This window comes from Passer montanus, unplaced genomic scaffold, assembly GCF_014805655.1.
Source record: "Passer montanus isolate IOZ18808 unplaced genomic scaffold, ASM1480565v1 scaffold82, whole genome shotgun sequence".
In the NCBI taxonomy this organism is placed as follows: domain Eukaryota; kingdom Metazoa; phylum Chordata; class Aves; order Passeriformes; family Passeridae; genus Passer; species Passer montanus.
This window is the reverse complement of record NW_024373479.1, coordinates 2,406,318-2,419,032: the sequence shown is the minus strand read 5'-3', so window position 1 is coordinate 2,419,032 and position 12,715 is coordinate 2,406,318. Positions and strand designations below refer to the sequence as shown.

Here is a 12,715-nt window from a genome sequence, read left to right as displayed (position 1 = left end):
CAATGGGCCTTGTGGAGTAGGGTGGATATGTGGCTGAAAACTGGGAATCAACTCGTGCTTTTGTTTGCACTTGTGCTTGTTGCAAGTGCTGACCTGTGGGTAATGGGGCCAAAGTCACGGGAATTGTCACTTTGACCATTTCCTAAGCATTGGTTTCTTTTCACTGGGGGGTGTGTTTGTGTGTGTGTGCACACACAAACTCCCATGCCTATGGTCATTCTGTAATCCCACACATCAGGGCAACTTGGCAAGTATTGGGAAGATCAGAGACCACGTGAGCCACAGTCAGCAGATAAAAGCCATAAAATGAGGAAATCTTGTAGCTTAATTCTTGCAAGAGTAGCATTCTTAAAGCTCGAAAGTGCATTGTACTGTAAAAGTGCTTAATTGTGAATATTTTGTGGTTTTTAGTATCTTGCTGCTGATTGTTGCCAGCCTTGCTTCTTACTCTGTGTTTCTTCTGCTCAGTATGTGCACTCAGACTGGTAAGTGAAAAGGATTTATCTGACAGTGAGCTCTGAAATATTTCCTCACTTTTATCACAGAGACATGACCCAGTATAAAGATTGTAGTTAACAGTGGTGTCTGATTGACTGACCTTTCAATATTTCATCTTTTAACAATTAATACCTGCCATTTAAAAACAGGATTTTGAGTCTTTTTATGCAAATCCACTGCCAAACTGACTGGTTTCTAATTTTTAACTTTTTTTTTTTTTTTCCCAAATGCCTCTCTTATCTTTCCAGAGAGATCCCGTGTTTCTGCAGCAAAATTATTTTTGTGCTGCCTGAACCTCACTATTTCAGTGTGTGCTGTTGCTTAAGGGCAATGAAATAGCAGCCTTTCATTCTCCTAGGAGTAGTACATATGTTTTTGTCCATGGTTTGAAATGACACCTTTCAGGTTTTTCAGTCATACTGGATTATCATTATTCTCGTGGTGCTTTAGAGGTGCAGCTTACAGAGCATTTTTGATGCTGGATGAGAAGTCCTGTTGCAGCCCTTGGAAAGTGCCCTGCTTTTAGACAGTTCAAACAGTCCAGTCTCATACCTGCAGTCAAATCTGCTCCTGTTGTAATTCCTGCTTCTTTAATTGCTCCTGAAACAGCCGAGTCCTTCCTTGACTTCTCCTACACAAAGATCATGTTACAGCAGGAAATCTCCCTGCTTATTGTTTCCCTCTCATCTGTTTTCCTCTCTTTTCAAAGGTGGTGGGAGAAGGCTTCTGCCTCTTTCCTTTGTTTTCTTTAGCTGCCTTTGGTCTCTCAGATGATTGCTTCCTGATTCTCCTGAGATCTGCTGCTCCTGTCCCCACCTGTTGAGTGATCTTCTTCATACATTCTTAAAAAACACCCCTCAGAGGTAGGGTTACTTTTTTGGTTGGTATTGTTGGCTGCTTGAGATTTGGGATTAAGTCTGTGGTAATTTTTTTTCTCCTTTTGGAGTGCTGCTTATTAGAGAGGAATCAGGACTTGAAAAACGAAGCTAGAGAGGTACATGAGAAGCAGAAAAAGGGGGGACTCAGATAATTTTAATGGCCTTTTTAACCTCTTACTTCAGGCTGAAAAATTCTGTATTTTATGGACATTAAGTTGTCTAGTAAAAAAAATGAAAGAGATTCTTGCAAAAGAATTATGATGAAGGGGAGAACTAGGGATTTAAGTTTATTGAAGTGAGAAGAGTTTGGATGCTCTGAACTCAGAGGCCTGATATACAAGAAGGGTTTAACTCCTCAGTGCTTGTCCAAAGGCAAGAGTCCACCTCAGGAAAGCATTTTTGAAATGCAGGCAGCTGAAGTGTCAGCATGAAGAATTCCTCTAGTCTGAAACTAATAATTAGTTATCACCTGATGCTGGCAGGCAGGACTTGCACCAGAACTATGTCTGGATAAGTTTGCTGGATTTATGACCTTTGTGTTTTGATTTTTTGAAATAAGATTTGAGATTATATTTCCTAAAATTCCTGTCAGCTATTGAAGTAATTGTTAGATAGCATTCCAAGTTTTTTCTTGAAATACTGTCTTTAAAAAGTGGGAAATACAACCTTTGTACATTGATAGAGTAAAATCTCTGTATGTGTTTGATTCAAAGGACTTAATTAAACTTTTTCTTTTAAAAATCTGTTTTAATTTGTAAACAGTGTTAGAATATGAAACTTAATCCATGGTAAAAAATGAGAATGAAATTTTAGTATATTTATATTAAAAATAAGCTAGAAAAAAATTAAAAGGTGATGAAGAGAAACCATTGAAAATGTTTGTAAACTATTATTTAGGAAAGAGATGACCTATAAAACACCTTCTGAAAAGAAAGCACTAACACTAATTCCATTTCAAACAGGGGCCAGGATTTATTAAGCACAGGCATTTTAGTTGCAGTTCAAAAATAAAGAAGTGTCTTCAGTTACTCATTTATGTTGTTCTGGACTTTGACAAAATCAACTGATTTGTGTAGACCAAAAGGCTTAACAAAAAAAAAATACTGCCAAGTGTTGAGTTGAGATTAGTTCAGTCAGTGTTTGTCCTGGTGTTAATTCAGTGTGACCTGTGTTGTTTTGGGCTGATAAAGGCTAAGATTGCTCTGTAAAGCAGAGGAATTGGGAATTTAAGTGGGATGCACTTTGAAGTTTTGTGGCTGTTTTTTTTTCTTTTCATTTTAAGAGTTAGTCACAAATATTGCTGGTACTATACTTGCCCCTTCACATTTAAAGGAATAATTTCCATGGAGTGTTAATAACATGATAAAAATAAGCTAATCAGGCAGAACTTACTTATCTTTATATAAATTTCACTGAATATTTTGTTCCATATATTCTTGAAATTACAGAAGCAATGTGATCAAGTAATAGGGCTGCCCAGTGTTTACAGGACTAAACTGATTACAGAAACAGTTACTACAGAAAATACTCTAAGGTTTCATATTGCTCTTTTGGAATGGAGTGGAAAATTTTGTTCTCTTTGCTCATAACTCCTCATGCGTGTGTGCTGTATATTTATTACCATGTGGTAAAAACAACTTATTCTTAAATATGTTTACTATTTTACTGATTTTTTTTTTCTAATGTCAATGAAGATGGCTACCTAAAATGCCTTTTTTTTTCCCTTGGGATCATCTACTTTGTAAATGGAAATTAGGAAAAACACAGGGTAAAATCTAGTAAGACATACTTTTTGTTTAATTATATTTGTTAGGTAGTCCAGGTTTATGCTGAGCACTGACTGTGGCCCATTCAATTTTGTGATTTCATTTATATTGTGATAGTTTGCTGGTGTCTGTAGCAGAGCAGAATGGAGAACACTGCCTTTGAGAAAATCCTATGAGAAGATTCACGAAGTTCTGTTGGGTTTGGTTTCTGTTTGTTTTTGTTTTGTTCTGTTCCCCTCTGGGGCACTGACTTGATTGTGTGCAGAACTCCAATGAAATGAAATAAAACCACCCAAGCCTGGGCAGGTCTGAGGCTGCAGTGCTGCCATCTGATCCCTGTGAGGTGCCCGTGGCTCCCAAGCCTCGTGTCCTTTGTTCAGAGGATGGGGCTTCACTCAGGTGTGGAAAGCTCAGCTTGCACAATTAAGATGTGACAGCAGCAGGAGAATTGTACCAAACAGAGCCAGGGAAGAGAAACCAAATGTCCTGACAACAGAGAGGGTCTGAGATGAGTTTTACCCTCTGAGGGTTCACAGGTGTTTTATTATATCCCAAGAAATCAGTGGTGTTTCTCAGAAAACTTTAATTTTTTGCTACTGCTAGAGTTTCTAATAACAAAATACAGATAACAATGAGAGGCTTTAATATGAGTTCCTTCTCTCTGAGAAGGGATTGTTTTGAGTTACCAGCAATAACAGAAGTGAGCTTCAGCTAAAACCCAGCAAAATTATACAGGAAACCACAGGCTGTTTTCATGTCATTATGTAAGTGGGGTGCAGGTAAGGGCAGGATTTTTGTTTTGCTTTGGGTTTTCTTTTGGGTTTTTTTAATAATAGGTTTCAACCAAAGAAGCTGTTTACCTTCAGCTCTCTTGAAAATAGATAGGGCCTCTAGTTCTCAAAAGCTGCAAAGATGGTAATGTTTATATTTGTAGAAAGATGAAAATGTATCTTCTCTTGTTACTCTAATTTAAAAAATCCCCCTGCTGTTTTAAGAAATAAAATACAGAAATATCTTATCTCTAATTGCTAATGCTAATTTCATAATCCTTCACCCGCAAAGAAAATCTTTGTGAGAAGGCAATTTGCCATTAATGGACTAGTATTATATTTTAAATACTGCAACTGCAAATACTAAATTGAGTTTCTGAAGAGTCTCTGAATGTTTGAGCATAGAGCTGTGTTTTGTAGCAGGAGTACAGGTGAATATAAAAGCTGTTTTGTCAGTAAAAAGTTGCTATGAAATATTCTTTTAATTCTGAATTTTATTAATTTAAAAAGGGAAAAAAAGGGCCAAAAATAGAGCTTCCAGTCTTTTCAAGTTAGAGATATTTTAGCTCTTTTCTTTTTTTCCCTTACCAACAGCTGTCACTTCTTATGAAGACCTTGGCCTTTTTGCATTTGGATCAACTGGAAGGGTGAGTATTCATTTTTACCTGTTTTTCTTCTTGGTCTTATGCTTCTGATATGCAAATGTTCTTTGCATAATAAAGAAACATAAATTAAATTAATAGTATATTACTAAATTAAATTAATAGTATATAACTAACAGCGTAGTATGCTGAAAAATCCATTGCAGCCTGAGGCTTTTCACTTGGTTTCAGTTCATGTGTCTGCTCTGTGGAAACCCAACTTCAGTTAAATTTACACTCCTTAAATGCAAGGTTTTGTGCTCTTTTCCTGTCAGTGTTCACTTTTAGTTGTCTATCCAGATCTGCTCACTGGCATTGCTGGCAGGTTGCCTCAAGGCTCAGATTTGGTACAGTCCTGCCTCTGTTGTGAAAGTGTAAGAGACAGTAAGTGATGCATTTGCTGTTGGTGTTTCAGCATTTCATAGGGATCTAAGATAAGGGATGGCTTGTCATGTCATTTCCAAAAAGGAACAGCTGAGAGTACATAGGATGCATGTTATTTGTTTCCTTTTGTTTCATAAGTTCTTCACATGAATATTTCTTACTTGTTTTATCTCATGATTATAAAAAAAACCCAAAAAACCAAAGCAACCAAACAAAACCACCATCAAACATAACCATTTCTGGTACAAGAGCAACCAAAATGTTAACTGTTATTTTTTTGGTAGTGTGTTCTGAATCTCTCTTTCCTAATAGTGATGTTACTGCCTGTGAGTACTGCACATTTAATGTTGTGAATTCTGTGCTCTGTGTTCAGTTACACCTTACTGAAAACAGGTTTTTTACCACACATGAGTGTGATTTTAATGTTTTACTGAAACAGTGCAAATGTTTTAAAATCAGTTTGCCTTAACAGGTTAGAGACTGCTTTCTTTTATCTAAATGTCAGTGAGAATTAAACCTGAGCTATCAGGTGTTTGTAAGGCTTCCATTAGCATTAATAAGCAGATGAGTGTAGTCTGAGGATCAATATTTATTGATCAAATTAACAAGTGATCAACCTCAAGAGATAATAAACCTTGATAATAGCAAGGAATAAGATATAATTATTTTTACAGGAGCTGTTCTGTGCACATTAACCATGAGCCATTACTTGAAAAAGTCATAGAAATGTAATGCTTAAGAAGAACTAAAGTGTGACTTACTCTGCCTTTGCCCTGAAGCAGGGCTGAACATACATAAACCATTCTTGGCAGATGCTTGTCTAATTTGTTAATTAAAAGTTTAAATGAAGGAGATTTCACAGCTTCACATCATAGTCAATGTGTGTATTTTTTTTTTTAATTCTTCTTAATATACTGTTTCATTTTACAGTTTAAGTAATCCGTGCTGAAAATTATCTGGCCTTTTATTTTCAGTGTGCATGGAGAGCACTGGAATATTTCTGTGCTGGGAAGCTGTTCTTTTGATGAAACAATCAAAGTTCACCAGGCTTTCCTGGTGAACTGATGTTTTCTGGAACAGTTGTCTTTGTTGCTGAAGCATTTTTGATATTTATGCACTTTTCTTAAAACTTGACTGCAAGACAGGCTTTGCTGCTTCTCACTGTTTTTCTTTGCAGTCCAGTAACTGTTTAGGTCATGTATTTGAGGTCTGCTTCTGAATGCCTTGCTTTTAACTGATCTTGTTGATTTTTAGGCTTTCTCTACTTCACCACAACCATTTTAAATTCTCATCTATCCCTGTTCTCACTTCAGTCAGGCACAGATTACTTTTTTTTGCTTTTTTTCTCTGCAGCATTACTCAGTTCTGCCTCACACATAGGGGATGGTACTGCCAGGCCAGTGTAGGACCTGGCTTGGACTGGCAGCTTAGTTTGAGTAAACTACTCGTTAACTACTCTTGAAGCAGAGCAATTACTCAACCTGCTGATTTCCTTTCAAGTGTATTTTCTGGGATTTGTAAGAATGGAAATATTCTGCTGTTGGAAGATTGCTGATTCTCCTTTTCCAAAGGTGTGAACTATTTGTTTCCATCTATGGCAAATTCCAAGATATAATTTTTTTTTTCTTCCTTTCCTTGGTGACTTTTGAACTGACTTTGAATTAATTTAAAATCTGAAATTATTTTTTTCAAAAATCCAAATTTGTATTTCTTCTCATTACTGTAGCTTAATTTTTTCCAGGTTGGCTTAATGGCAGTGCTCATTTAGGAAATGTTCTAAGTTGAGAAGAGCAGTGTGCAGAAAGAAAACTGAAGCTCATGATCATGTTGTTTTAGAGCTAAACTCAAAAAACCCTCAAAGTGGCTATAAAGTTTTTCCAATGTTTTCTTTTATTTTTAGTTGAATTTTTTTTTGTTATTCAGATAAGTTTTTTTATTCTAACATATGAGGTGAATACAAATTAAAATTATCATTTATCTCAGAAGACAGCGGAGATTTGTTCAAGCTCAAGTGTACTTCCTTCCTCACTCCTGAATATTTTTGACTGTCAGCAATGTCATTGTTTTTTGGAACATGTAAAGAAGATAAGACTTTTCTTTAGCACTTGTGATTATTCATACTGGACTGATATGGAAGCAAAAATGATTACAGGCTACCAAAAAACTTATCTGAATAACAAAAAAAAATTCAACTAAAAATAAAAGAAAACATTGGAAAAACTTTATAGCCACTTTGAGGGTTTTTTATTTTTAGTTGAATTTTTTTTTTTATTCAGATAAGTTTTTCGGTAGCCTGTAATCATTTTTGCTTCCATATCAGTCCAGTATGAATAATCACAAGTGCTAAAGAAAAGTCTTATCTTCTTTACAAGTTCCAAAAAACAATGACATTGCTGACAGTCAAAAATATTCAGGAGTGAGGAAGGAAGTACACTTGAGCTTGAACAAATCTCCGCTGTCTTCTGAGATAAATGATAATTTTAATTTGTATTCACCTCATATGTTAGAATATACTTATGTTTTCAGTGATTTAAAAACCTCTTATGCACAGCAGATTTCACTGTATAAGTACTCTTGCTTTGTCTCAGAATAAAAATGTGATATTTTCAGGAAGAATTTTTGTTTCAATGTTCATTTTAGATTGTGCTGGTTTCCATGTGTTAAACTGCTCACTAAGGAGAAGATTCCCTTCCTTTCAGGACTTGTTATCACTGCTCCATCTGGTGTGTTTAAGATAACACACATGTGGTCTATGCCTGCTTTAGACATATGATTTTAGTTATCCTTCTTACCCTTTCTAAAGAAATCAATTTTTTTATAGGTCCTTGTTGCAACTACAATAATTATCCAGAATATTGGAGGTAAGAGACTTCATATGCTCAATATTAAATCTGTGACAGGCTTCAAAGCTCCACGAGCACCAAAGGCAATAATTAAAGTGTTTTTAAGAAACTGATTAAAAGGACAGAAAAGGGAAAAGCTCTTGTGATGGTGCTGAGCAGAAGGGCTGTAGCTGTGGGATGGATGGGGGGATTTTGGGGGCTGGATTCTCTGCCTGTTGCTGCATCCCAGGATGTGGAGCACATCCTTTAGAGCTGCACTGCTCCTTGAAAGGAGCTCTGGAAGCAGCATCTCCTCTCTGCTGCTCTGTACATTTGTATCTGGTAGCTGCATTTGATCAGATCATGTGTTTTGGGTTTTGCTGTTGGAACCTGCTTGTGCATTTTAGTGATTTGTGCAGCAAGTGAATGTTTACTTAGCTATGATGTTTCATATGTTTTGCATTAATGGTTGCTTTCTTTTTTTAGCTCAATAACTTGTTTTTTTGGGGGAGTTTATCTTCCTGACTTACATCATGTGGGCTGTCCTCTTCCACTGTTAGTTATTTTGTCTTCCTTGGTACATGGCATAATAAAATAACACTCCCTGTTTTTGTACTTGGACTCCTACTCAGGTATGCTCACATCCTTGACAGTCACTAAGTATTTAGAAATTATTTGTCTGAAAGTAGAACAGTTTGAAGTCTCCTGGAACAATTTTAATTTTTCTTTTGTTGTAAATGTTTTGGATGCTTTCTTTTAAATGAGGGAATTATCTGAAAGTTCCCTCCTCTCTTCCCTACCACCATGGGATTCCCATGTTCACATACATCAACAGAAAGAAACAGCATTCCAGTGCTATTCTTCTTTTAAGATTACCTGTCAAGTCCAGATAATTCAGTGATTGCTGGTTTTTGTCACTGTCTAGGCACCTAGAACTAGACAAAGTAACTGTGCTTTCATGATAAACTCGGAATATTTTCTTATACTAAAAATTCCAATATAATAAAAACTGCCCAAGTAAAATGGCTATAAAAATCCAAGCATTAATTTTAGGCAGGAGTGACCATAGCAATTCCAAGATTAAGGGCTATTTATTCATACAGGTTTTAGAGGATGTTCTGCAGCAATGAACAAATCTTTTAATTTCCTTTCCTATTTGAGTGGACCTCTAAATAAACAGTACAAGAGAAGGAGGGACACACAGAGCAGGTTCTGGAGATTCTGGGATCATGTTGTCAAAGGAAATACGACTCTCATTTCTTCCTCATCACAGTTCATAACTTCCTCTGTGCCATTTTTAATAAAATTCAGTAACTCTAGAGCCCCAAACCAGTCCATGCTGGATGCTGCAGTCCAAGTTCCCCGTGGCAGGACCAGCTCTGAAGGTGACTGTGCTGCAGGCTGACAGGCTGCTAAAAAAATAAGATATGGAAAGTTCACTTCTCACACAGCTTTGGCTCTTAAAGAACTGTGTGGAAAGAAAAGAATTTTTCTTGTCTTTCTGGTCCTTCTGCAGGTTTTACATGGGAGAAGTGTGGAGTGTAGTTTGTCCAGACTGGGATCCATGCTGGGATTAAGTGTAAAACCTGGGCTCTCCTGCTTTGCTGTGTTCCCCTCTTTCTGTTTTTCTGTCTGGCTGAAGGAACCAGGAGCACGGTGCCTGTTGGGCAGACATCCAGGCTCTGTCAACATCTTTGATTTCAGAGGAAGGCTAAAAATAAAATTGTTTTGTGTTACCTCTTCCATCATCAGACCTGGGTGCGTTGCATCATACGGTATCTTATTTCAGAAGTGATTAGAGAGCATGAGATAATGAGAGATGGCTTGTGATTAAGCAGCTTTACCAGGGTTATTGTCACTATCTGCATCTAGTCTGGGCTTTTTTTAAAGTTTGCTCTGATCCCTTCTAAAAATAGCCTAAGTGCAGAAGTGATTTACATTAATTTGTGGTGGAGAGAGCATTTTAGTAATAATTTTGATAGTCATGCTTTCCAGTTTGTCATCTTTGTGTTTTTTTGAAAGAAAGCCTAATGTGCAAATTGGAATTTTATATTCTAATTGCACACACTCAGGGATTTGTGTAGATAGGGGAATTGATTTTTTCTATTACCAGGATGCCTAAGGGGAAAAATAAACATTTTTGTACAGCTGCAGGAAAGCACTGATTGGTCAAATTAAGGTTCAAGTTTTCAAGTACATAGTTTGGAATTTTAACATGCATCTCTGATACAAGTATTCAACTTTTCCTGCAGAATTTTAATGGTCCCTTGGAAGGCATTTAATTAACCCACCTAACAGAAATCAAATACCAAAATCTATTAAAGTACCAAGATTAACTAAGGATGCACCAGGATACTGAGTTGAGTTTTTAATATCCACATGTAAATTAGAATAATTTTAATACCCTAACTATAGAATATGAGTTTAGAGTGACTAAACTTGGAGAACATTTGCCTTACTTTCTTGATAATGAGTGTGTCCTTGTAATATAGGTATTTGTTAATGAGGGAAAACAAAAGATAGAATGGGATGGCCAGTGCTGCTAATTTTTACATTGCATTTCTCATTTTTCTTGACCCAATCCAGCAGCCCTTTAATGTAAACAGTCACATGAAATGACAGGGCTGCTTGGTGTGTGGGTGCAGAGAGCACATGGAAAAGGGAACTGTCAAACTGCCCTTCCCAGGCTGCTCAGGTTTGTCCATCTGCTCCTCCCCACCCTTTCCTGTCACACACATCTTCCTGTGGAGTGATCTTCCCTGCGGCCATTTCTCACCTGCTGTGAAGAAGAGGATCTTGAGGGGTCCCAGATGGTGTCAGGTGCCCTGAAAGAAGGGGGAGAGCCCTTGAGGAACTGCAGGCTTGGAGGCACACAAGGAGAGAGGGAGGTTGCTGCTGGAAATGCCAAGTTCCATGGCTCTGCTGGCTCTTCGTGGCATCCTTGCCAGGAGCAGCTGGGGTTGGATGGGTTCCCTGCTATTGTTTAATAGTGTTGTGCTTCTAGGAAGTGATGGATGAGGCACAGTGGGCCAGAGCTGGGGCTGGGAGTCACACAGCCCTTCCCTCTCCCCACCAAGGAAGTTTTGGGAGATTCCTAGGTGCTTTCTGAAGCAGGGGAGGAAGGAGAGCAGCAATTTCTCCTTCTGGAATTGTCCTGTGACTCAAAAGGAGGACAGTCCACAGCCACGTACCCAAGAGAAAATTTTCAGGACTCCTAAAGCATGTGTAATAAAGTTAAGAGAAGGGCTGATTTTTAGCAAGGCTGGTGGAAAAATGGAGACAAACACAATAAAGTATTGCACAAGAGCAGCTCCCAGCCCGTTGCCAGCACTCACCAGTGCCAGCACTGAGGCTGGCAGGAAGCATGTGGAGCTCTGCAGCGTGCTTCCCAGCCTGGGGCTGCCATCCCTGAAGGGGATGCTGCTGAGGTAGGGCTGGGCCTGGAGGCTGTGATGCACACAAACATCAGTCCAGACTGCTGAGAACAAGAGTTTAATCATTTAAAATTTATTAACAGTGGGATTCATGCTGCACTACAACCTGTGTTACCAGCACGTAGCTTAGGTGGTCTCTGTGAGGATTTTTGCAATAAATGTTTTTTTCATTTTCTTCAGATAACCTGCCTTGGCTTGTCCCCAGGTTGCCATTGCAGTCATTCTTTGGAACTAAACTTTCCAGACAGCTGTCTTACTTCTACAAAGAATTACATGTTTTCTTACATAAATATGGTGTAATTCAATGTAATTTCTATAACTGGTGCTTTTTTGCTTTTTGTTTCTATATTCTGGAGATAAGGTGTCCTCAAAGGTACACACTTTTCTTCTTTGTAAGAATCAGTGGTGAGGAAAAAAGCTCATTCTGTGTCCCTGGAGCAGTTTTTATCCTCAGCACTGCCTGAATGCTGCAGGCAGTGACTGGGAGCCACAGGATTCCTTCCAATGGGTGACGCTGCTCCGTCCATTTTATGGCCTGTTAATACAGCAAAGGTGACAGACAAACACAGAGACCCCGCTGTGAGTGTAAGACACCCCAAATAAGTATTTCCAATCGCGTGCTTGGTGTTTTTCAAGCTTCCCGGAATCAGTGGGGAGGCGGAGCCGCTGTGCAGAGCAGATCTCTGAAAAAGCAGCACCACCCTCTGCTGGCCTGGGCTGCCTTCCCGGGAGAGCTGCGGGCAGCCCGGCGCCTCGGGAGCTTCTCGCATCCCCTCTCCTTTGTTTTTCTGAGGTAAACAGTGAAATGTTTCATTTAGCTCCCCACCATGTACATATATATATATTTATATATATATTTATATATATGTGTGTGTGCGCTTTCTGTGAGTGCCTGCTTAGAGGTGCTGTGCAGAGACTAATAAACCTATTTTTATCAAGCTAAGTGGGTATTTTTTAATTGCAAATTATTTTCTTTTGGGTTTTTTTTCCTCCCCCCCCCATCAAGTTGATCCATTCTGCAGTTTAGTTCTAAACATGTTTGCAAAATTTTAAATAAAGCAAATATTTTTTCAGACTGAGGGAGTGGATGGGAATAACCTTTGTGTAATCAGTGACAACAATATTCCAGAAAGTTTGAAAATGAATGAATGGTGCAAATCATGGAGGAATAAAATAAAAGACAGCTTTTTTCATGCTGAGACCTGCATTGTTAATACCTTAAGAAATTACTGAGCTTCCTTTAAGTATGGGAAATCTAATTCTGTTTTCAAACAAACTCAAATGTTTGTTTTCACAGCATGGTTTACTTTTGACCTGAAAGCCTAATTATCCTGACTGATTCAAAGTGAGGATTTCCAGTGCAGAGCTGCCTTAATTAAGGGCAGGTTTGTCAGCTCCTGTACTAATTTAACAATTGATGACCCATGCTCCTGTGTTTTCCTATTGCAATGAATGGAAGGTTTGATATTATTCTTTAGTTCTTTAAATAATAGAAAAAAAGTAAATTACAGAAATACCAACC

The 12,715-nt window shown here is 38.0% G+C and overlaps 1 protein-coding gene across 2 annotated transcripts in view; it reads left to right on the top strand.

Annotated features, from left to right (window-relative positions):
- Positions 1 to 12,715, top strand: part of SLC38A6 (solute carrier family 38 member 6) — a 38,263-nt gene that overhangs the window by 1,007 nt on the left and 24,541 nt on the right. For both annotated transcript variants that reach the window (XM_039733013.1, XM_039733014.1), the window contains exons 3-5: positions 412 to 485; positions 4,507 to 4,559; positions 7,759 to 7,798. In XM_039733013.1, coding sequence (XP_039588947.1) covers positions 412 to 485; positions 4,507 to 4,559; positions 7,759 to 7,798 — 167 coding nt within the window. The remainder of the gene's footprint in view (positions 1 to 411; positions 486 to 4,506; positions 4,560 to 7,758; positions 7,799 to 12,715) is intronic.